The sequence below is a fragment of the Melanotaenia boesemani genome, chromosome 8, assembly GCF_017639745.1.
Source record: "Melanotaenia boesemani isolate fMelBoe1 chromosome 8, fMelBoe1.pri, whole genome shotgun sequence".
Classification (NCBI taxonomy): Eukaryota; Metazoa; Chordata; class Actinopteri; order Atheriniformes; family Melanotaeniidae; genus Melanotaenia; species Melanotaenia boesemani.
The window spans coordinates 30,649,223-30,674,497 of record NC_055689.1 but is presented as its reverse complement, the minus strand read 5'-3'; the positions used below and the strand labels follow the sequence as shown (position 1 = coordinate 30,674,497).

At 41.2% G+C, this 25,275-nt stretch overlaps 1 protein-coding gene across 1 annotated transcript; it reads right to left on the bottom strand.

The window, feature by feature from the left end:
• Nucleotides 1-585: 585 nt before the first annotated feature.
• Nucleotides 586-4,549, bottom strand: LOC121644021 (E3 ubiquitin/ISG15 ligase TRIM25-like). The gene is made up of 2 exons (XM_041991714.1): nt 3,370-4,549; nt 586-1,973 (listed from the first exon to the last, which is right to left on the bottom strand). The coding sequence occupies exons 1-2, from the start codon at nt 4,313-4,315 to the stop codon at nt 1,921-1,923; spliced, it is 999 nt and encodes a 332-aa protein (XP_041847648.1). The 5' UTR covers nt 4,316-4,549; the 3' UTR covers nt 586-1,920.
• Nucleotides 4,550-25,275: the final 20,726 nt, after the last annotated feature.

Genomic DNA, 25,275 nt, shown 5'->3' with positions numbered 1-25,275 from the left:
GGTTAAGAGTGTGAAATGTAATGGAAGCATCCAGTGTTAACTAGTTTTTTAATAACACCAAATATGTGATTGCAGGTCAACCAGCTTAAGAAATGATGGAGGCTGGCTAAGATTGTGCACCATCCCTGCTTCTAGGACACATCAGTTACACCCACAAACGCTGCATGCGGATCAGCTGAGGAAAGAGATGCTGCACGCAGCAGAGATGGAGTCCACCAGGACGCAGACCCTGGAGAGCTACAGACCAGAGAGGAGAAACATAAGGCTGGAGAAGATGGTGATCAGCTGATCAGAGGATGAGACACATGAAGACGATGACGTATGTGTACAGTCAGTTGGAAGCTTTTTTTATATAGTATTTGTGCGGCAAAAATGTGCAGTTTTTGTTGTTTGTTTTCGTCCATGACTTAAAGATGAATAATAAAGTGTGTCAAAGGCATTTTTAAATATTTTTTTTTTACTTTTCGTTGCCTCGTAAGCACATAAATAACCAGTGTCATAAAAGAAAATACAGAATATGCACACGTGATATAATAAAAACACTGAAGTTGTAGTGTAATATCTTCAAATAATATAGAGAGAGAATTTAACATCTTTGAATGGAAATTTCAACACTGGAACAATATAATGTGCAATTGTGGTTAAAAAAAATGTGTAGACACACACTGGCAGACAGACAACAACTGTTTACACCAGTGTTCAACCGTTTGCTTTATTTAGCTTCATTTATAAGGACGTCTATATTATTACAGTTTCTGGTTTACAGACTGATGCCAGACTGACATAATAGCTTGAGTAATTATGTTGTATGAACATGTGGGAGGATTATTAGATAATTTAAATCTTTCTCTGAGTTATGTAATATAAATATGAAGTTGTTTCTTTTGCAACTTTTGCAAGTTATTCATGTTTCTCGAACAATAAAGTGCAGAGAAAAGTCAGCAGGTGAGACAGGAAGTACTCTGCCTCACCTCAAGGGGGCATAGTTGCATGCTGGTGGATGAAATGTGAAATAAGATGCTCTTTTCAGTTCTTACAATGTAAATCTGACAGTACCTCACCAGTCATGAACCCCACCACATGTCACTGGTATCAATGGATTCCTTGTAATTTCAGGATTGTGTATGTGCTCCTGACATCGTGTTATCTGAAAAACTGAATGCACCAGACCCAGAAGTCTGTAATGTTGATTACAAACGATCCACCATACACTGTAATAAATGATTCTGTGGTCATATAGGTTTGAAGTAATGAATTTGGTAAAATACATTCAATATTAATTTGTCCTTGATTTTTGTGGTAATTATTAAAGTAAATTTTAAATAAAAATGTCTTGAATAGAACCAACGTATTCTGGGTTAATCAAATATAAGCTGTTTGTTCATGTAATTCTACACAGAGAGAAAATTGAATAAGTCCAACTTAATGGAATCGACCACGTCTGATTTGTTGTAATATGATCAGGGATGTTGCGCTAAGTATCATCTATGTTCCAAGCTCTACTTGCTGCATTTCCGTTAGCTTTACTTCTGCTTTGAGTTAGACCATTTACCACACACGTAACCACATTGGTCTTTGTCAGGTGACGTAACGGTCTGGATATCAGCAGTGTATTGTGGGTCAATGTTGATTGCGTCCTCGTTGTAAACAACTGTGCATCGTCTTTGCCTGCATTAAAATCTTTGATAAAATGGGAGTCTTGTGTTGAATGGAAGAGTGCCATACTAAGTCACATGACAAAAGAAGGTAGAAAAGTAGGCCACAAAGTTAGATTTTTTGGTTTCCCACTTGGAAAAGAAGCTTTGGATAGCAGGATGATGATGTAACTGAAGCGTCGGATGGCCTGGATGGCAGTGGTGAGAGGGAAGGACGTCACTTTTAACACCATCGCTCCCTTCATGCGTGTTAAAGGCTGGTTTCTCAGAGATTTCCATTCTCTTCAGTAACGTCTGCAGCAACAGGTCCCCACACATCTAAAGACCAGAGGAAATGTTGCTTCATTTACTTTATTCAACAAAATATTAGCATCATAATTAACATATAAATCTTCATTTCACAGCATATAGGCTTCATACATTATTTCGTTTTATTTCAATAACAGCTAAATCACTGATGAAACATGAAATACTTTGTTCATTCTTTCAAAGTTTATTTGTTTGGAAAAATTGATTTTGTTCTGACATTAAACATGATGAATGATCTCATTTATTCTGATCCTGGAAATGAGCCTTTCTGAACATCATCATTAGAAACCTTGTTTGTTTGTTGGTTTAGAAAAACAACAACATCTGATCTCTAGAACAACTAAAAGTAATTGCAAGTAGAAAATGATTTTTACATTTCCAAAGTGTTGAGAGTAAAATAATGTGTGATGAAGGAAGGTCTGCTGGTTTCTCTGTTTGGCTCCATGAAGTGGAAGAGAAACAACAACATACAAATACATCAATACAAATATTCAACACATATTTAGAGAACAGAGAAGTTCAGATTTTCATGTTGATGGAAATAAAAATCATCATTAGCAGTGACTTCCTCCAAAAAGAAACAAACAGGAAAAACCAGCAAATAAAAAAAAGTCAAATAAACAACAGAACAGCAGAGCAGAGACATCACAACAATGAAGTCTCAGCAACAAGCAGAGAAAATAACTTTACTTCACTTTACACAACTCAGCACTGGATTCAACAGAATGAATCCAGACTCCAGCATAGAGCGGTTGAGTGAATGTGGTCTGGACTCTGTGGAGGAGAGTCCTGGTTTCAGAGACGCTGTAGAAGGACAGAATACCTGCTCTGTGATCCAGATACACTCCTACTCTGGAGGACCAAGGACCTGAGATGGAGGTACTGATGTTGTTGTAGTAAAAATAATAACTGTTGAAGTAACAATATAATGACCAAGATTTGTCATTAAATCCAAATCCACTTTCATTTCCTGCTCTGCTGATATTCTTGTATGCGACTGCTACAAAAACGTTTCCTCTCATTTCCACCTCCCAGTAACAACGTCCAGTCAAACTCTCTCTACTCAGAACCTGACAGTGTTTAGTGAATCTGTCTGGATGACTAGAATAAGACTGATGTTGATCCATTCTTGTCACCTTTCTGTTTCCCTTTGACAGTAACAGCTGTTTGTTTGCTGTGTTTGGATCCAGTGTGATTTTACATGAATATTTGAAGAATCCAGCTCTGCTCTTTGGTTCTGGTTGTGACAGTAAAACATCCACATCAGTGACTGTCAGTGAGATGTTTGTCCATCTGTCTGTCAGAATGTCCTGTAGTTTATCTCTGAGCTCTGACACAGCTGCTGTCACATCCTCAAAGTATCTCAGAGGACGGATATTGATGCTGGATGAGTGTGTAGACTCACTGAGTGCTGACAGTGAGGGGTAGTTGTGTAGAAACTGGTTGTGATCCTCTGTGTGTGAGAGCTGCTTCAGCTCAGCGTCTTTCCTCTTCAGCTCAGTGATCTCCTGCTCCAGCTTCTCCTGAAGCTCTTTGACTCCACTCACTTCAGTTTCCTGCTGGGATCTGATCTGCTGCTTCACATCAGAGCTTCTTTTCTGGATGAGACGGATCAGCTCAGTGAAGATCTTCTCACTGTCCTCCACTGTTTTATCAGCAGAGTGATTGATGGCCTCCACCTCCTGTTGAAGCAGCTTCACATCTTTCTCTCTGTCCTGGATTCTCTGCTGGATTTCTTGTCGACTCACCTCCAGCTCTCTCTGCCTCTCAGTCCTTTCTGTTGCAGCTGAGACTGTGTCGTGGCCTTTATGTTCATCCACAGGGCAGAGATAACAGATACACTTCTGATCAGTACGGCAGAACATCTTCATCACCTCATCATGACGAGAGCAGATGTTCTCCTGGAGGTTCTTGGAGGGCTCCACCAGCTTGTGTTTCTTGAATGTAGGTGATTCATAATGAGGATGAAGGTGTTTCTCACAGTAAGAGGCCAGACAGACTAAACAGGACTTGATGGCTTTCAGTTTTCTTCCAGAGCAGAAATCACAGACCACATCTTCAGGTCCAGCATAGCAGTGATCAGCAGGAGCAGCTTGGAGTCCAGTCTTCTTCAGCTGCTCCACTAAAGCTGCTAACATGGTGTTTTTCACCAGGACAGGTCTCGGTATGAAAGTTTTCCTGCATTGAGGGCAGCTGTAGATTCCCTTCTGATCCTCTCCATCCCAGAAGCTTTTAATACAGTTCATGCAGTAACTGTGTCCACAGGGAATAGTCACCGGATCCTTCAGTAGATCCAGACAGATGGAACAAGAGAAGGTTTCTCGGTCGAGCTGATTTTCCTGCTGCGCCATTTTCCTCTTCACAGTAACTGTCAAACAGTTTCACTTTCCCTGAACAGAAAGGATGTGTGCGCTCTGAAGGACAACAGATCTCACATGAAGCAGGAAATGAGTCTTACCAGCAGCTGCATGTTCCACCATGTTGCTCACACCCATCCTGATGAAGAGAGATCTGTGGAGGGGCGGGAACATAGAAACATCTGCTAGGAGTGGCTACAGGAACTAACATGTAACATGAAGCGCCTCATCTGCAGTATCAGTGCAGACTTTGAACAGATCTACTTCTGTTTCCGGCCTCTTCTACTGTTGTTTACAATTCTCCTTTAGAGACTCTCCACAGAGACGATACTGACCCTCTGTTATCTGCTGAGGCTCAACAGCTGCTTTGCTCAACTTTCAACATAAACTTCATGTTTAAATTAATTAAAAATAGACTTTACCTGTGTTTTATTAGGAAATAATGGAGTCACTTTGCTGTTGCTGCTGATGATGAAATCAGTTTTAGGATGTGACACAGCCGTTCTTCCAGTTTATTCAGGTTTAGACACAAAAACAAGTGGCTCAGGTTGAAGGAAAAACCTGGTTTGGAATAAAACATGTTCATCATTAAATGGAATTTTCTTTAATCTGCTGTGTGATCTAAAACTTCATGAGTCCATCATTCAGTCCACCATCAAAGGACCTCAGAAGGGTCAACCACTCATTTCAAGACAGTTTGAGGGACACTCCTTTGTGGACAGCAGGGTAGATTTTAAACATGAGTAAAGCTCTACAACATGACTTATGGAGTCAGAAAATATTAGAAAACTAAGATCAGAATGACGTAGAATTTTAACAGATACTTCAGCTCAGGAAAAAGGAATCCCAACATAAAGAGTTTCATATGGAGACTTCAGTTTTTCTAACGTTTAACACTGAAAATATGGTCAGATGTAAATTTTCTTCTTCTCTTCATACCAGATGATTTCAGTACAGTTCATACAATAGCTGTGTCTATAAGGAAACGGTGGTTAAAACATCTGTACGTTTGCAAATCAGTCATGGAGGAAACGAGGAACGCATCACTCTTAAAGGGACAGTACATGATTTACTTAGATTTTTCATTAAATGTGGGATTGTTAAAGAGGTTGTTAAATTATCCTCACACACATTTTGTGGATTCATCACGTGATTACAAACAGGGATGGAAGGCGACTGTTTTCCAGACAGTCTGCTCTTGGCTTGCGAACTTGTGGTTGTGATTGTAGACTTTGGTTTGATGGTGTTTAGATAGATTGTGTTCTTCATTTTGTGTATAGCTGACTGATAGTCTTGGTTTCTTTCTCTTTGTTTGGTGTTTGGTAAGACATAAAGCCCTTTTGGCTTCTCCTTTTGTTGTATTTTGTTAAATTATAGTTAAACATTAGAACATGTTGGGCTAGCTTAGGGTTGTAGTTGTGTGTAGTAGTTTTAGTTAAACTTTAGATTTTGGAGCTGCTTCACCTTTTCTTAATATATCGTAGATTAGTTGCCAGTTTTTCGTTCACCCGTTTATTTATTCTTGGTTTTGCATTTTACTGGCTTGTTTTGAGTTGAGTTTAGAAAAAGCTGTGTTATATTGTATTTGTGGTTTAAGTAGCTTTGCTACTCCCAACACGTGTGATTCACCACCTTTTTTTGTATTATTCCTCCTTTCTGCCTGCAACAATAAAATCCATTAGCTCCTTTGGCTCCATGTGGCTGTTAGAAAACCTTTAGAAAGTGAATTTTACATAATAAGGGACCTTTAAATGAAACACTTCTGAGCCAACAGGTTTGCTTTCTGCAGCAACAGGTACCCACACATCTAAAGACCAGAGGAAATGTTGCCTTCATTTACTTCATTAAGAAGTATTGTCTGATATTTTTATGTTTTTCTTTTTCAGTTTCTGTAATTATCTCAGAAGTTGATCTGAGTTATATTCATTTCATATCTTTATCTTATAAAATTTATCATTGTTTTCCTTTTTCATAATCTTGACCCAAATAACAGGAAGAAATTGAGTAAAATATAAAATATACAACATCATACATGGTGCAAAACCCTAAAAAGTATTAATATTACAGGAAATAACACAATATTTTATTGTATCTCACTAACAGGTAAATTACTGATGGAAAATCAACATTTTATTTTATACAAAAAGTTTAAAAATTGTTCTTTCATCCAAAGAATAAAGTAGTGGATAAGTTTAAACGGTCTTTTACATTTTAAAGCTTGAAACAAACTTTTCTTGATGATGTTGCACTTAATACGTTGAAGTGATGTAGTTTTTTGTGAAGTGGTAACAGACAGAAAGTAAACAACAACCAGTGTTCTGTATTACATATAATTTAAAAGTAGTGACATTTTTCTGTTGATTTCCAGTGAAATATTTCTGAAATAGATTTAAAAACTAATTGTATGGGTAATCTCTGGATATGAAGATGTTTATGTAGCTCTGCATGAGAGACGTCTCAGCAGGTATCTGATGGTTAATTTCAGCTCTTTCATTAAATCATCAGTTATATAAATATATTTTTTAGATTAAAAAGAAAATCAGATTTATCGACCGACTAATTTAACAAATTTGTATGAATAAAATATCTTCTATTTTATTTATTTGCACTGTGAATTTTTCTTTTTATGGAGCATGCATTAATGTAGCTACCAGCTGTGCTGATGAATTATCTTTGGATTTAGGTCATAAGTGTGCTATATATAAGCAATATAATGAGTGAAATTATTGGTAAAACATTAGATAATAGATTATAGATTTCTTTATTCAGACTTTTTTTTACAAAGAGAGTATAAATACAATGTATGTCCTTGTAAAAGGAAAACTTAAAAACAGTCTGAAAAGGTTTAGGCAGAAGGAAAAACTTATAATGCCCCCAAATCAGTTTACATCCAACTATAAAAGAAGAAGATAGCTACCTTGTCATAAATACAATAATAGAATTTAGGAAAATAATATAATTCATAATATACACATATTTACTGTTCACATGATTCATAATGTTTAATCACATTTGTCTTAAATATGTTTTTAAACCTTATTAAAGTTGTACAGTCTTTTAGCTCCTGCTCTAATTTGTTCCATATATCAACTCCGACAAAAGAAATACAGTTTGTTTTATGTTTGTTCTTGCTTTTGGTTTTCTAAACATATTGTTTTCTCAAAGATCATAAACGCTGTCCTTGATTGAAAACAAACCCTGAATGTGTCCAGGCAACAAATTATTCTTTATTTTGTACATAAATTGAGCCGTTTTAAAGTCAACCAAATCTTTAAACTAGATTAACAAAAAATGTCTTTGTGTGCTCTCCGTAATCTGCTTTATTTACAATCCGAATAACTCTTTTGGATTATGAACAAAGGGTTTAAATTAGTTTTGTAGGGGTTTCCCCACACTTCAATAGAATACATCAGGTAAGGCAAAACTAAGGAACAACACCAGAGATATAACGTTTTTTTATTTAGAAACTCTTTAACTTTGTGTAACACTGCCAGTGATTTGGACAACTTTGTTCTAATATAATCAATATGTAACTTCCAGTTATGGTTAACTGTATGGAAAGCTTTAGTTAGATCTAAGAACACCCCTACAGTATATCGTTTGTTATCAACTGCATCAGATATTTTTTCCACAAGCTCAGTAAGTGCCAGTGTGTCACATCCGCACCTGGGGCTGCTGCGGACACACCCACTCCAGCCAGGCATCATCGTAGTCAATCTCCAGAATACTAATGACTTACACCTGTTTGCAATCTAGCCACCAGGCATACAAGCATACATCCCCATACATTTCAATCAATCAATCAATCAAAACTTTATTTATAAAGCGCCTTTCGTACAGGATTGTGGCTCAAAGCGCCTTACATTTAAAAACATTCCCGTCCAATCACCCTCACCCCCCAACCCCCATACAGGCACACACACTCCTTCAGCCTAGAATAATTCAAAGTACATGATGCCAGGTGCAGATGGACAAATGAGGAAACCTCATCAGTAGGGGATCCATCTGCACCAAGGGTGGGACAGTATTCTGCCAAGTTTCTGCAACTGCAGGGACACAGGAGCACGGCGGCCCGGGGAGACCTGGCTGAGACACCAGCCCCCACCGCCAAGACGTACGTCCCACCGCACCGATCAGCCACAGCCGGACACCACCCCCAGTACAGACGGACCCCCGTAGAGGAAACACTGGAAGGATCCAGAAACAATAAAAGGCAGTAAAAGAGCATTCAGTGTATAAAACGTCAGAAGTAATAAAACCAAATATTACGAAGCTAATTAATACTTAAATAACTGAATATCAACTAAAAGCTAAGCTGAATAGATGGGTCTTCAACCGAGTCTTAAAAACATGAATGTTCTCTGCAACCCTGAGGTCCTCCGGCAGACTGTTCCACAGGTGAGGGCCGCGCCACTGGAACGACGCCTCCCCGTGGGTGTGTGTCCTGACCCTAGGAATGACTAAAAGTCTACTGCCGGAGGACCGCAGGGATCGCGAGGGTTCATAGGGTAAAAGCAGATCTGAGAGATAAGAAGGTCCAAGACCATTAAGACATTTAAAAACTAATAAAATGACCTTAAAATCGATCCTGAAGCACACAGGGAGCCAATGCAGTGATCGTAAAATGGGTGTAATATGGGCCCGCCTTCTGGTCTTTGTCAGGACACGTGCTGCTGAATTCTGAAGAAGTTGTAAACCTGAGATGGTTTTTTGGGGAAGACCAGAAAGCAGGGCATTACAATAGTCAATACGACTTGTGATAAAAGCATGCATAAGCGTCTCTGTGTTGGCCCGGGAGAGAATTGGGCGCACTCTGGCAATGTTTTTTAAATGATAAAAACCTATTTTGGTAATATTCTTAATATGGGGAATAAAAGTCAGCTCAGAGTCAAAAATCACGCCCAAGTTTTTTACTTGTGAAGATGGATTAAAAGACAATGATTGTAGTTTAGGTAAAAGTTTCTCTCTCTGGGCCTCAGGACCGATGACTAAAAACTCAGTTTTGGCCTGGTTAAGCTGGAGAAAGTTTTCTGCCATCCAGGATTTGATGTCCAAAATACAGTTAAAAAGAGCATCCATTGGCCTTGAGTCATCAGGAGACACGGAGATGTACAGCTGGGTGTCATCAGCATAGCTATGAAAGTTGACCCCATGTCTCCTGATGACCCCGCCAAGAGGGAGCATGTATAGATTAAAAAGCACTGGGCCCAAAACCGAACCCTGGGGCACACCACATGTGATCTCCCGGACCCTAGAGGAGTAGGTGTCCATGCTTACCATAAATGTCCTGTCTGTGAGGTATGAGGTGAACCACTTGTGAACTGTACCAGAGAGGCCGAGCTGCTTTAATCCAGATAAAAGAATAGTGTGGTCAACGGTATCAAAAGCAGCACTTAGATCCAGGAGAACCAACACTGTTGTCTTCCCTAAGTCATAATTTAATCTAAGATCATTTAAAATCTTAGAAAGGGCCGTCTCTGTGCTGTGGTTCACCCTAAACCCAGACTGAAATTTCTCAAGGACATTCTGTGTGTTTAAAAAATCAGCGAGCTGAATAAAAACTAGTTTCTCTAAAATTTTACTTAAAAATGGTAAGTTGGACACTGGTCTAAAGTTATTAAGGTCATTAAAATCCAAACCGCCCTTCTTCAGCAGGGGCCTCACCACAGCTCCTTTAAAGGCAGCAGGGAAGACCCCCGTCTGAAGAGAGCAGTTCATAATGTTTAAAAGCTCGTCTCTAAAAGATGCATAAAATGACTTAAAAAACGAAGTTGGGATTGGGTCCAAAAGACATGTGGTAGGCCTCACTGAGGAGAAAACCTTATCAAGTGTCACAGCGTTAACCAGGGCAAAACTGTCCAGTGTTTCCTCCGGTAAAGGCAGACACTCAGATGTATTTAAAATAATGTTATTTTGAAAGGATAAAATATCACGTCTTATAGTGTCTACCTTACCCACGAAGTGGTCTGCAAACTCCTCGCATAGAGCATGTGTTGGGTTAAAATTGGATATAATGGAATCTGGATTTAAGATATTATCTATTGTTGAAAAGAGGATTTTGGGGTTGTTTTTATGGTTACTGATTATTTTTGAAAAGTAATTATCTCGTGCATTCCTAAGGGCGTTATTGTATATTTTTTGTTGATCTTTGTAAATTTGATAATTTATTGTTATTTTGTTTTTTCTCCATCTCCTCTCAGCCATCCTGCATTTCCTCTTAATTTTCTTCAGTTCCTCATTCCTCCATGGGGCTATAGGTTTAGTATAAATGGATGTAGTTTTTTGTGGGGCAAGAATGTTGAGGGCTGACTGAAGTCTACTGTTAAAATTTTCAACAATAAAATCACAGGAGGCAGTTAAAACAGCAGGAGGACATTTCTCTAACACCTGGAGAAAGTTTGCAGCCACTTCAGGGGTCAGATGACGTTTCCTCACCGTCCTCACCGAGGCACCCCGCTGGATAAAACTGGTGACGTTAAAAAACACACAGTAGTGGTCAGAAACAGCCAAGTCGACAACGGAGGACACACCAGCAGACAGGCCATACGTGATGACGAGGTCTAGGGCGTGCCCCCCGTTGTGACTCGGCTGCCCCACGTGTTGAATAAAACCCATGTAACTAAGAACACTTAAAAACTCAGCTGCCACAGGATCTGAGGGGTTGTCTATGTGTAAGTTAAAATCACCAGTTAAAACAATCATACTATAAGAATTATAGATAATAGATAAAAAATCAGAAAATTCTCTAATAAAAGCTGAGCATTTCTTGGGTGGTCTATAAATGGTTATAATCAGGATGGGAGGACTGCTAAGAATGATTGCATGGTATTCAAAAGTGTCATAGTGATTAAATAAAACACGTTTGGTGGCAAGAGCTTTTGATGTTATTGATGCAGTGCCACCTCCCCTTTTACCATGTCTTGTTGAAAAAGCAAAGTTAAAATTAGGCGGTGAGGCCTCAGCAAGGACAGCAGTCGCATCTGCACCCAGCCAAGTTTCAGTTAAAAACATACAGTCAAGCTTGAAGTCTAAAACTAAATCATTGATAATAAAAGACTTATTTACTAAAGATCTTACGTTTAAAAGAGCCATGCTCAGAGATGTAGGGCAAGCTTTATTTCTGAGTTTGTTTACAGTGATGTTGACTGGTTTAAGAGTGCGGTTTGTTCTTTTCGTCTGTCTGTATGTGTTTCTATTCGTGGATATGACTGGGATAGATGAAAGAATGTAACAATTGTCTGTTTTGTCCGGATCTAATGATGGCGGTTGTTGATTGGATGGTGGATCAAGCTGTAGGGATCGGATGGGGGGGCTAGTGAGCACGGGGTAATCGGATACTGGTTGTGGTTGTACAGAGGAAGAAATGAACGTGGGGACGTCAGATGTAAACAGTCAGTGTGCATCTGATTGCAATGTGTACTGTAAATTGAATGCTAGAATACGGGAACCTAATCTATTCGGATGCAGACCGTCCGATGTGTAATAAGTGGAACGGTTCCAGAACACGTTAAAATTGTCGATAAAATCAATGTTCAAAGCTTTGCAAGTATGCTGGAGCCAAGTGTTCAGTCCGAGTAGTCTGCTAAAACGCTCTGCGCCGCGATTCAGAGTGGGAAGCGGGCCGCTAATAAAAACAGACTTGCCGCTGCTTTTTAAAATGTTAAAAAGATCCCTAAAATTGTTCTTAGTTGACTCCGATTGACGGTGGGTGGTGTCGTTGGTCCCGACGTGCACAACCACCCGCTTCACTGAGTCTGGAAGAGACTGCAGCAGACCGGGGAGCTCACTCATGATTACCGGTACGGTGGCACCCGGCATGCATTTTGTGGTCGCATTAAAGAAACGGACATGTCTTACCACAGAGTCCCCGATTATGAGGGTCGTAGGGGGAAAGAGAGGAGGTGTGCATGAACGCCGGGCCGTCCGGTGGTGAAGGGGATCCAAGGAGGAGGACGCCACCCCTTCGCCCGCGGCAGAGGAGAAGGATTGCGGGGTATTTGGTGGCTGAACACCCAGTGGTGGAAACTCTCGCTCATTCAGGATGAAGCCAGCAGCAACGGCACCAGACCGGGACGACCCGGAGTCCTGCGCCGACCCTGAACGTCGGCGAACTGCCTCTTTGAGGAGTCTCCGCCGCGACGCTGAGGTCGAAGGCACCTGCCCCGACCCTCGACCGCCAAAGCCTCCGGTCAGCCTGCCCTGTACCTCTCCAGACGACAGCCCAGTCGAGTGGCGGCTCACCGCCTCCACGTCAGGTGCCGCGGCCAGCCCGGTCACCGATCCATCCGCGGGGGAAGCCAGCTCATCTCCCCTCGCAGCTAGCTCGAAGAGACCTGGGCCGGCTGTAGGATGATCAGATGGATGCGCCAGGGCTTCAAAGCGGTTATGGAGGCTTAATGGAGGCTGAAGATCTTTGGAGTCATTGCGGGTCTTTTTCCCACCACGACGGACTACGACCTCGGACCACTGGTGCTTCGGTGTGGAAGAGGATGTTTGTACCGTGTCGGGATCCCAAACTGCTGTATCCTGGAGGGCCAAGGTAAGTGACATGATCTGTTGTGACTGTTCGTGGGCAACATTTTTGAAGCGGGTGAGAAGGTCATCTTTGTTTTTTAGTTCAGTTGATAGCCGGCGGATATCTGCGGTGAGGTGGTGGATTTTCTTGTTGGCTCTCTGTAGTTCAATGGAGATATTGAGGGGCAGGTTTGAATCCATCTTGTTTGGCACATGTAGCTTAGCATGTAGCTCACTCACGCCTCACGCCGACTTGACTTCAATAATAATAATAAAATAAAATAATAAACTAGACCCGTCAGACCCGTCGATGAAGCTGCACAACAGCACAGGATTATGCCAATCCCTTTAGGATAACTTTTCCAAGCACAAGCAGCGTAAATGACAAATAAACTGCTGTGCCATAAGTTAACCGGAGTTCCTTCGGAGATCCCTTGTTTGTCTGTGCACCTTCTAATCATAAACATTTGGGATTCTTCCCGGAGATGCCACCACACAGGAACGATTGTTTTGCCTTCGGCAGGGACGCACCCCCATCACCGAAAGTGTTTTGCAGTTTCGCACCTTGGCGGCATCGAGTGGCTGGAATGAGACAGCTCTTCTCACTCATTTCCGGATGAGCCTAGAACCATCACTCCGCCTCCAACTCTCGGCACCTATTGACACCTGTCCTGTTCGACCCCCACATCCTCGGGTGAGTCTGGCATCAGCTTTTTCTATTTCTGCAAAACCCCTTACAATACCTGTCACTTTGTGGTCATCCTCTGGTTCTCTGACAGTCACGGCCCTCCTTGATTCCAGGTCCGAGGGGAACTTCATCTCCGGCTCCTTAAAACACCGACTTCAGATTCGATGCCACCGCTGCCCATTTCCTCTCAGCATCCAGACCATCACAGGAAAAAAACTCACCCAGCGATCCATAGACTTACAGACACCACCAATCTGTCTTGGTGTCGGCTGTCTCCACAGAGAGGATATTCAACTGTTGGTGTTGGATCACGCACAAGTTGATATTATTCTCGGATGACCATGGTTAGAACATCATGCTCCCATTCTATCTTGGAAAACTGGAGAAATCTTACGGTGGGGTTCTGACTGTTATCCAAACTGTTTTCCCTGTCTACCACAACCCACTAGAATTACCGTAAGTGCTACCACAATTGAAAGCCCTGACATCCACTCGATTCAAACTATTCCCACTGAATACGCTTCATTCCAGGATGTTTTTTGTCCCCGTCAAGCAGCTCAATTACCCCCTCATCGTCCTTGGGACTGTGCTATAGAGCTGCTGCCAGGAGGTAAACTTCCTGCTGGTCGAATATATCCCTTATCCATTCCTGAAACTACAGCCATGGAACAATATATAACTGAAGCACAAGCTCAAGGTTACATCCGACCCTCCACGTCACCAGCCGCATCCAGCTTTTTCTTTATAGAGAAGAAGGACGGTGGACCGAGACCCTGGATCGACTACCGATCCCTGAACCAGATAACTGTGAAATTCAAATATCCCCTTCCGTTGGTTCCTGCCGCCCTGGAAACCATGAGAGGTGCTACAGTATTCTCCAAATTAGATCTCCGTAGTGCCTATAACCTTATTCGGATCCGTCAAGGAGACGAATGGAAAACGGCTTTTGTGACACCTACCGGCCATTATGAGAATCTGGTCATGCCCTACGGGCTTGCTAACGCCCCCTCAGTCTTTCAAGGGTTCATGAACGAGATCTCCAGAGACATGATCAACCGCTTCCTCATTGTTTATATTGACGATATTCTCATCTTCTCCCCAGACCTCCTGACACACATCCGCCATGTACAACAAGTACTGGAACGTCTCAGAGCCCATCATCTGTTCTTGAAGGCTGAAAAGTGCTATTTTCATCAGACGACTGTCAACTTCCTGGGTTATATGGTAGGACCTGATGGTGTGAAAATGGACAACAGCAAGGTACAAACAATATTAGACTGGCCCAAACCCGACACCGTCAAAGCCCTACAACGTTTCCTGGGGTTTGCTAACTTTTACAGACGATTCATTCAGAACTACAGCATCTTGGCCAGCCCCCTCACCTCTCTGCTCCAAAAGTCACCTTGCACTCTTTCCTGGTCTCCGGAGGCTGACTCCGCCTTCAATTCCTTGAAACTTGCCTTTATGACGGCACCCGTTCTACAGCATCCCAATCCAGTATTACCTTTCTGCGTTGAAGTCGATGCTTCCACCTCAGGTGTAGGGGCTGTCCTGTCACAGAGGTCTGGAAATCCTCCCCGTCTTCGTCCATGTGCCTTTTACTCCAAAAAGCTAAGTCCAGCTGAACAAAATTATGATGTCGGTAATCGCGAATTGTTGGCCATCAAACTCGTCCTCGAAGAATGGAGACACTGGCTGGAAGGAGCACAACATCCCTTTGAAGTGTTCACTGATCACAAGAACCTGGCTTGTATCCGTGAAGCAAAACGACTGAATCCCTGACAAGCAAGGTGGGCCCTCTTCTTTACACGATTCCATTTTAACATCACTTGTGTTCCAGGATCTAAGAATCAGAGGGCCGACGCACTATCCAGAATCCATGAACCGGCAGAACAACCTGATGAGCCTGAGTCCATCTTACCATCAGAGTTAGTGATTGGTGCCATTCAGTGGACCCTGGATGAACAAATCCAAGAGGCATTAACTGACCATCCTGCACCACCTGACACTCCTCACGGTAGATTATTTGTTCCCCCCGTCTCTCCCTCATAGAATCTGCACATGCGAGTCCCGGTACGGGTCATCCGGGTACTCAAGCCACGTTGGCATTATTACAGCCACGATACTGGTGGCCTGGAATGTCAGTCCAAGTGGGCCAATTTATCGTGGGATGTGCAGCCTGTGCTCAGGCCAAGAGCCCTCGACAACTGCCCGCAGGAAAACCACAGCCTCTTCTGATCCCCCAGAGACCCTGTTCCCATCTGGCTGTTGATTATCTTACAGACTTGCCATCATCTCAAGGTAAAACCTGTGTTTTGGTGGTGGTGGATCGGTTCTCTAAAGCATGTAAATTGATACCATTCTCCAGCATTCCCTCAGCAGCGGACACAGCCAGAGGCATCTTTGAACAGGTTTTCCGAAACTTTGGTCTCCCAGAGGACATCGTCTCAGGCCGAGGGCCCCAGTTTATACCCAGGTTTTGGAGGTCCTTTCTTCGTCTGCTAGGAGTGACCGTCAGTTTTTACTTCAGGATATCATCCCCAGACTAATGGACAAGCTGAACGTAAAATCCAGGAAGTAACCCGTTTCCTCCGTACCTTCTGCCATGAGCATCCCACTAGCTAGAGTGAATCCCTGCCATGGGCTGAATACGCCCAAAACTCCCTTCGTCAGGCATCCACACGCCTGACTCCATTCGAGTGTTTTCTAGGTCATCAACCCCCGCTCTTCCCCTGGAATGGGGAAGGATCCAATATGCCAGCAGTCGATGACTGGTTTAAATGTAGCGAACGGGTATGGAGCCAGGCTCATCAACATCTGCAGCTGGCTGTCCGGCGCTACACAGAACAGGCTGATCGACGACGGTCTAAGGAACCGACCTTTGCAGTTGGAGATATGGTGTAGCTGTCAACTCGGGATATTCGATCTCGCCACTCCTGCCGTAAATTGAGTCCCAGATACACTACCGTTCAAAAGTTTGGGGTCACTTCCCTATTGAATCCCATGGCAAAGTGACCCCAAACTTTTGAACGCTAGTGTACATCGGCCCGTTCAAGAACCTGCCGAACTGCAAGGACTGGTTACAAATGTGTACAAGTGGTTTGGCTACATACCCAATGATTTCTTTTAATACTGACATATCCAATCCATTCCAATCTGCTGAGTCTTTATTTTTATATTTTTTAACAATTGTAATGATTTCATTTTCATATGTACCCTGTATAAATATAGTTTTATCTAAATTTGTTATTTTACCTACAATTTTATCTACATCATCTTGATTAAAATTGATCTCTTTTGCCAAGTTACACTGGACGAAAACACCTAAGATCCGGAGAGATCCAAGAGGATACAAGTCTCCGTATCCGCGGCACTTCCGGACTGTTTCCGGGTATATACGGGAAGATTGGTGTGTAACAGATCCTATTATAGGATACCCTCCGTATACACATCTATAATAAATCCTAGTATGGGATATGCCGCGGAAACACATCTGTGATAGATCCTAGCATTGGATACCCTCCATATACACAACTTTAAGAAATCCTAGTGTATGGCATTCTCCGTATACACGTCTCTCGCAGATCCTACGTCATATTCTCCGCATTCGTTTCTGTGACAGATCCTATGAGATATCCTCCATACATACGTCTGGAACAAATCCCATAACCCACCTCATATACAACTTAATTTTGCCCTCTCTGATGACCCTCGTTCATTTTTACCCCTTTACATGACAGTTTGTTTGAATTATTTATTTATTATTCACTATAACCGTGGCAACAGAAACTCAGACGCCGGGCTGCAGACGCGCCAGATCACGTCTGTGAGGCATTGCTATGAAAGCAGGTGCAGGGCAGCAATCATCTCCCTTCTCTTCACTGATCAGGTCTAATACAAAAGCTGCTGCCGACCGGGCTGCAGGTTCTGTGTTAGAGCCGAGACACGCCAGATCACGTCTTGATCACGCTATGAAAGCAGCCTGCAGGCTTATGTAACGATGTAGGAAACTATCTTTGGACTTTGACTGTTTGAAACAAGTTGTCGCATCATCCTCTGGACACACACAAGCTGTAAGAGCTGCACCTGCCCTCTGAAATGTTATGTTTGTGTCACGCAACTGCGGCCGACCAAGCTGCAGGTTCCGTGTCAGAGCCGGTTGTCTTGGCAACGCGTCACAACGAGCGATATTAAATAGTCCACTCATCTGCTTCTTGTGAAAAACTTAGGATTTTAACTGTAAAAAAAACAACAATAACACATAAATAATTTATTTAATATTATTATTTAATTTATTTTGTATGTGACCATGGTATAAGTAGGATAATTCCCTTCAAGGTGTCCAATATCAACGCGAACGCCTCCGCCTGGATACGTCGTCGGGCATTAGATATACATTTTAAAATACATAACAAATCTCATAACCCAACTCATACACAACTGAATTTTGCCCTCTCTGGTGACCTTCGTCCATTTTTACCCCTTTAAATTACATTTTGTTAGAACGACTCATTTACTAAGTAAGGAAGCGTGGAGCTGTCACCCAAATAAAAAAAAAATCGGACCTTATCACGTTATAACGTGATACGTTTATTGTAAAAACGTGAAACCTATCACGTTATAACGTGATACGTTTATTGTAAAAACGTGAAACCTATCACGTTATAACGTGATAAGTTTATTATAAGAACACAGCCTGTACTGTATGCAGATGTTGTTACGACCTATATTGGAGCAAAATACATTTCATGGAAAATATACTCATCAAGCAGAAACTTTTCAGTTCTTTTTGACAATGATTAATTGTTCTACTCTGGTTTATTGTTGTACAGAAATGTGGGACAGTTATGAGAAACACGTAGGTCACCTGCCCGCGCACAGTGAGACGGTGTGTGTGTGTGTGTGTCTGAATTGCCACAGAGCAGGCATCCCCAACTTGGGACCTCTTGAGCCAGTGTCCTGCAGGTTTTCAGTGTGGTTTATTATTTCCAGAGAAAGTCCTAATTTACTACATGGGATTAAGTTTGACTTCATTGGAGAGATTTGATGAAGCTTGGAGGACACTTGTTGACGTTGCACTCTTTAAGTAGACAGGACCACGTCTTTGTGTCGGCAACTTATTTCTCCCAGTCCCAGCGGTGCATATAGCCTTTATAATTTTCATTTTTATTGTCAGTAGACAACATATTATTAACTGAAAGCAGCGCACACACTCTATTGCCACTTAGACACATGCACGCACCGTCTCACTGCATGCAGGCAGGTGACGCACCGTGTTGCTTATAACGGTCTTGTGTGCAAGAATAAACCAGGTCTGCACCAGCCTCTTAACGACCCATTATTTGAGTCAGGTGTGCTGCAGTACGGACATACTGAAAACCTGTAGGACACTGGCTCAAGAGGTCCCAGGTTGGGGATGCCTGCTCTGTGGCAATTCAGACACAGGCATGCCCCGTCTCACTGTGCGCAGGCAGGTGACCTACGTGTTTCTCATCCTGGTATTTTCCACAGCGATGTTATGGCATCATGGACCCACCAGGGGGTGCTAATACATGTTGATTTAGATGTCAATTACGAACTTGTTTCACACCGAAAAATAAAATAAAATAAAAAAAAAAAAAAATCTTGGTGTTCCCATGTGGTCCCAAAGCTCCATAATATAACTCTCCATGAGAAGGTCACGAGAAGAAGCATGTATTACTACATAAAAACAGAGGTGTAAAGTAACAAAGTAACATATTTACTCAAATTACTGCATCTAGAACGTATGGATCTTCTGAACTCTTTTCCAAAAATAAAAACAAACTGTCTCTGAAACTCAACACCGGCCTTCCAACCACAGCTTCCGGCCTTTGTTGTTCAGAGTGAAGATAGCGCAGATTGGTGCTACAAACTTTGAAAATCCTCCCCTGCTCAAGCTGAGCAAGCGCTTTAAAGTCTAATGTTGTAGTATTCACTTGGCAAAATATTCTGTGGGGCGTGGCACTTTATTTATTTTCTTATATCGCCAGTCACTGTTTGTTAATTTAGACAACTGACTATTTATGTTTGTGATATAAAGAAAAAAGAGCACAGTTTTGTTATTAAGGAATTGCTCAACATTTTCAGCATCATGGATACTTTGATTTGGTTTTATTTTCTCTCTTTTACTGTAGTGTTTTAAAAGTTTATTAAAAACAGTGTTGGATTGGATTTATGACTCTTCTTTTGTTTACATCAAGTAATTTAAAGTAACTAAGTAACTTTTACTCGATTAAATTTAGTACTTTTTACTTTTACTTGAGTCGATCTTTGGCGTGTACTATAACTTTTACTTGAGTAGAATTTAAGAAAAATAAAGATACTTTAGCTTAATTACAATTTTTCAGTACTTTTTCCACCCCTGCATAGAAAATGCTAATGACATAAATTCACTTTTTTTCTTTTTTGCTAATCTTTTGCACATGCATCTTACCGTCTACCTCACAACAGTTTATGTAGCACACTGCACATTTATGTACATATGATAAAAAAAACTAAGTAAATTTTCTATCTTTATGTTTATCTTCTATCTAGTATGGCATTCAGTGCAGACGGCAAAGCCAGAATTTCATTGTTCGGGGAAACTTGTTTCCTTACTGGGCAAATGACAATAAACACTTTGAATCTTGAGGACATCTAAGAAGTGGACCAGTGGAGCTGTGGACTGTTGTGATTTGTTCAGGTTTGCCAACAACACTGGGTTTACTACTGCTTTTAAAGACAATGTGCTGGAACCAACATTCCACAACAGTCCCAGCAAACCAGCCACTCACCCTCCCCCAGCAGTACAGGAGATGTGGCCTCTTTGAAGCTGCTCACCTCTAAAGGTCCTCCCACCCCCACCAACACCTCTTTGTCCTGGAGCGAGGGAAACAAAATGTCTTCAAGAGCCTGGTGGTGGGGTGGGGGGGCGGCTGCAAATACTGTTTGTGGTCTGTTTTTTTTTTTTATTTTATTTTTTTATGTGTGTGTGTGTGTTCTTTTTTCACTTTCATTGTTTTTGCTAACCCCAAGACAAATTCATTGTATGTGCAATAAAGACCTATTCTGATTTTGAATCTCAGAGTTGCTGGGTAAAAATAAGAAAATTACTTGAAGTAGCCAGTTAACTTCAGTCACCAATTTTGTTTATTAGAATATTAAAAATACAATAATACAAATGCTACAATAGTGGACTGTTAAGAAAAAAAATGAATATTGAAAATAAGGTTTGTCACATATTTTGGGAGCAACAACAAATCTTATTCCAAAATCATTAAAAAAAAGGGGGTAAAAAAACCCAAAACAAAACACAAACAAAACAAAAGTCAATCTTTAAGCAATCAATACTAAACATATCCTTGGCCTTAAATGCATCTCAGTGATGACAGTGGAACAACAATGCTTACAGTTTCCTCCCTAATTCTTGAAAACCTGACCTTAGTCTTGGTATAGGCACAACGGCCAATGATTCTTTTCAGTGGGAGGTATGTTGCACATGAAAATGGTTCAAAACCTACTTCCCAAACAGAACATGACTGACTTTGACTGTAATAATATCTGTCACTGTGTTGTTTGAACCATTTAACCTCAGCCACAGTTTGCTCAGCTTTAACTGTCCCACCATCTTTTTTCACAAAGACCATGACCTTCAGCATTCTGGAAATCAACGCTGGTCGAGCTTCAGCTTTCATATCAATCACAGGTTCTCCAGTCTTCTCATCATTTTTAAGCCACCTTGCAAATACACATGACTTTGCATCAGCTCTGTAGTCTCCTGTTGATAGTAATTCCCCCCCTAGTGTGCATCTGTCAAACCTGATGGCGTTAAACGATACTCTGTGTACACAGTCATTTTTGTACAAAGTCTTAAACATTGAAAGGAGTGCTTCACTCTCTTCATGTGAAATATGCCTTCGGTGTAAAGGTGGCAGCAGGGTCTCTAATGTATCATCAAATGTGAAGTCATGCTGAATATCATCACTATCTGACAGAATTTTAAGCTTATGTAACTGCTCCATGCTTAGTATGTAGCTGCACTTTGATGATTTCCTTTTGGAGAATTCAAAATGTTGTCCAGACTTCTTTGGTAGACACAAATTTTTCTGAAATACCTGCCAATCTAGCAACCATTTACGCATCATAATTATTTCTGCATGTCTGTTATTGGTATGGTAATCACCTAAAATCCCATTGGCTCTTTCAAAGGAAAAGCACCAAAATGAATGAACAGGGCCATAGTCTATGACACAGGATTTTAGGTGCAAATGAAGGTGCAAGTTCATGGTACACCACTCTCTTCCATATTTGTCCTCAAAAGCATTACAGAACATTTTGAGACATCTGTGTGTGTCATCCAGCTGACCTGTTGATACTATCCGAGAACAAAGAGTCCTTGCAGCAGAGACAAAACACTTCCAGATATTATAATCTGCTTCCGGCAAAAGACCTTTAAGGGCATACAAAGAATAAGTGCATACCCAAATCTTCCACTGGGCTGCTGTAAAACCATCAAATGCTGACTCAATTTTTCCAGGAATTCCTGGATCAAGGTCACTTGGGACTTTTAAGGAATCTACTCTTGACTGTAAAATATGGAAGGACTGGCTATTTAGTATACCTTTGTCTTTCCACACTTGCATTACTCTTTTGGCTGTACCCTCCAAGATATTATGCATGGGATCAATAACATGCATTCGAACAGGGTCAAAATAAGGCAAGTCATGAAGTATACTATACCTGGCCCCATAAATTCCTTCTAACTTTGCTTGATCTGCCTTTGATTTAGCTTTTTTTGCTTTCCTGGCAAAAAGAATATGATTTTCTTTTGACCTGGGAAGCCACTGATCACACTGAAAACCTGAGTAGTCAACCTTGTTATCAATGGTTCTTGGAAATTCTTTTAGACATTTAGAGCATCCCATTTTTGCCATGTGGCCTAGAAATCCTCCGGTCTTGCGAGATGCTGGAATATCGCTTGACAAACACAGTAGAGCAGCTCTGTATTGTTGCTTTCCTAAAGCAGAAGAGTCTAACAAGTAAACCCCCTTCCACAGATCATAAAGGTCACTGACAAGAGGTCCCAAGTAAGGATTAATATGCTCTTTGGGCTCACGTGGGCCAGGAATGATTCCTGCAATGATAATATTCTCCTGTTTAAATCTCTCCTCACGAGGCAGATTCATTACAACTAGGTACATAACACCTATGGAATCTTTAACTCTGTCATAGGGCTGAAACCAGTCCACATTAAGAATGAGACCTAGATTACGTGCTTCAGAGAGGAATGGCTTTCCATTATAAGACTGAAAGTCTTTCCAAACCTTTCCATCATACACATCAGCATATATATTGTCTGACATGTCCCGTTGTCTCCACTTCTCACAGGATTCATTAAAACCTGGTCTATGTACTAAGTCCTGCAAACTCTTTGTAACATTTCTGTAGCAAAAGCTGCGTTTAGGGTGTAAATATGTTAACCCTTTTTTCCAGTGACTGTTTTCAAAAGCAAGGTTCCACATTCCTTATGATGACGCTTTAGAGCATGCTTTCAGAAAGTAACATGACTACATCTTGCAGATTTTTTTCTTATGCCTCGTCCATCTTTTACAATTATTGTTGCCTCCTCAAGTGTGTATACTTCGTTACAAACTGGGCATGCCACATAGTGAGTGAAGTCATCTTTTTTGAGTGAAAGTATTTTTCTGACCATATACATGGTTGAAGGAACTCTTTCAGCCAAATTTTTCAATATATCAAGTCTGAAAATGCTTCCAACTGTAAAAAGAAATGACCTAAGCAGATCTAACAGTGCAATGTATGCGTTATCTGAAATTGTAAAATGTGACTTCCACATAGTAAGCTGAAGGATGAAATACGTAAACCAAGAGTACTGAGCATCATCTACATTGCTTTTGTCACCGCCCTCTCCATGTGCCATCTCTTCCTCTGTCCCTTCAAAGTGAATGTCTTCTTCACTCCATTCCATGTTCTCTTCCTCACTGCTGCTTCCAGTGTTGTCTTCACTTCCTACAGAGTCCTCAATGCTGCTGTCACTTTCCTCGTCACTGAATCCCGTGTTCTTGTTGCTGCATCCGCTGCTTCTGGCACCTGCATTCAAAGTTAACAGCAATTCAGTTACATAAATAAATAAATAAATAAATAAAAAACTTTGATCTGATACAGAACGTAGAGATGCAACATGAAACACAAAATGTGCAACAAAACTAAAAATTTGACAAGAATAGCTGACATTGGATGTACCTGAATCGGGTTGCTGTTCTCCATCATCCCTGTAGACCGACTCATCACAATGCTGTAAGAGACACAAATATAGGACATTAAACATTAATCCAAGAATTAACCTTAACTGAAAAACATCAGGGTCAGATCAGTGTGTTATACACATTCATTCTTAAAAAGTAAAACCACAAATATAACATGACAAAATGGATCCTAAAGTTATATCTGACAATGATAGTCACACGTGACATGATGTGACATCAGATATAATCTGATCATAATTTGTGTTGTATTTTCATCATATAACTTCATGAGTTCCAATCATTTTTTGCTTTTTTTTTAAAAAAAGTTTATTTAGATGAACCTGGCATACAGAAGGTTTACTGTTGTTTTTAATCCTATGAGATGGGATAATGTTTCGTGTGAACACTGTACCAGGTTACAGTGTATTGTGTAAAAATCCCCAGTCGTCTGTGTCAATGCAAATCTTGAGTGTTTGAATAGAAGGTAATTAACTACTTGATTCTGGAGATGGTTCGGCTGTCTTGTGAATGAGCTATTCAGGTGTTAAACGCACAGGTGGTAAGTTCTAGACTTAGAAGCTGCTGTTTACAACATTCATATTTAAGGGTCGTTGAAGTCCCAGTCGTCTCACCAACACACCAACCATTCTCTTAGTCATCTGGAGCATTGTCATGTCTGAGCTGTTTACCCCTCTCAACTGGACAAGCATGGAGCTGAAACTGCCCTACTTGAGTAGAGGTATTGTAATGAAAATTCCAGTGATTATCAAGCTTTTTTCCATGAAGACACCTTTATGCAAATACCCAGAAGCCGTGCACCCCAACAGCCACCCTTTCATGAAACCATACTTGAGTACATGCTATCACATTTTTGCTGGGTTCACTCGCCTTTTACATTCATACTTTTTCTTTTTAAGTCAGAATGAATCATCTGCAATGTATTGTGTCTAAGACATGTTCCATCAATAAAATGGTGCAGTAAAAAGTATGGTTACCAGAATACATTATTTAAATAAATAAAAAAAAATTCAGTGGGATTTCTATTTCTATCTTGGAAAAGTGGCAGCTAATTGATGCTAGTGGTGTCTTCAGTCCACACCAAACATTCATACACAAGCAATGTGGATGCTGGAGACATGGAGGCTGAGGTGTTACCAAGTTACCACAGAATGACTTGGGGGCAGACATCTGACTGCAGGCCTTTCAGTCACCGGATGACCTGCTTTACCACAATAGCCACTGCTGGCTCTCTGCTACTGTAGCTCCACCAGTTTATTTACCTCACCAAATAACACAGTACATGGACTCCAACTGTTTGTATGCACATATGGCCGACTATTTTTTTAATAGCAGATTCTCAGATTTGACCTGGTTTAAAACAACTGATATTTTCAGGCTCTTATAGGTTCCATGCCAACAAAATCGAAACTATAAAAACCTTAGGCAGATGAAACTCAAACAGTCTCCTAGACATTGGCCTAATTTTA

Bases quoted from the DNA above. Each gene is read 5' to 3' on its own strand.
- LOC121644021 (XM_041991714.1), bottom strand. From the start codon at position 4,315: ATGGCGCAGCAGGAAAATCAGCTCGACCGAGAAACCTTCTCTTGTTCC. The intron at 1,974-3,369 runs GTGAGTCTACAC...TCTGGTCTTTAG, and splicing joins CCCCTCACTGTCAGCACTCA to ATGTGTGGGGACCTGTTGCT.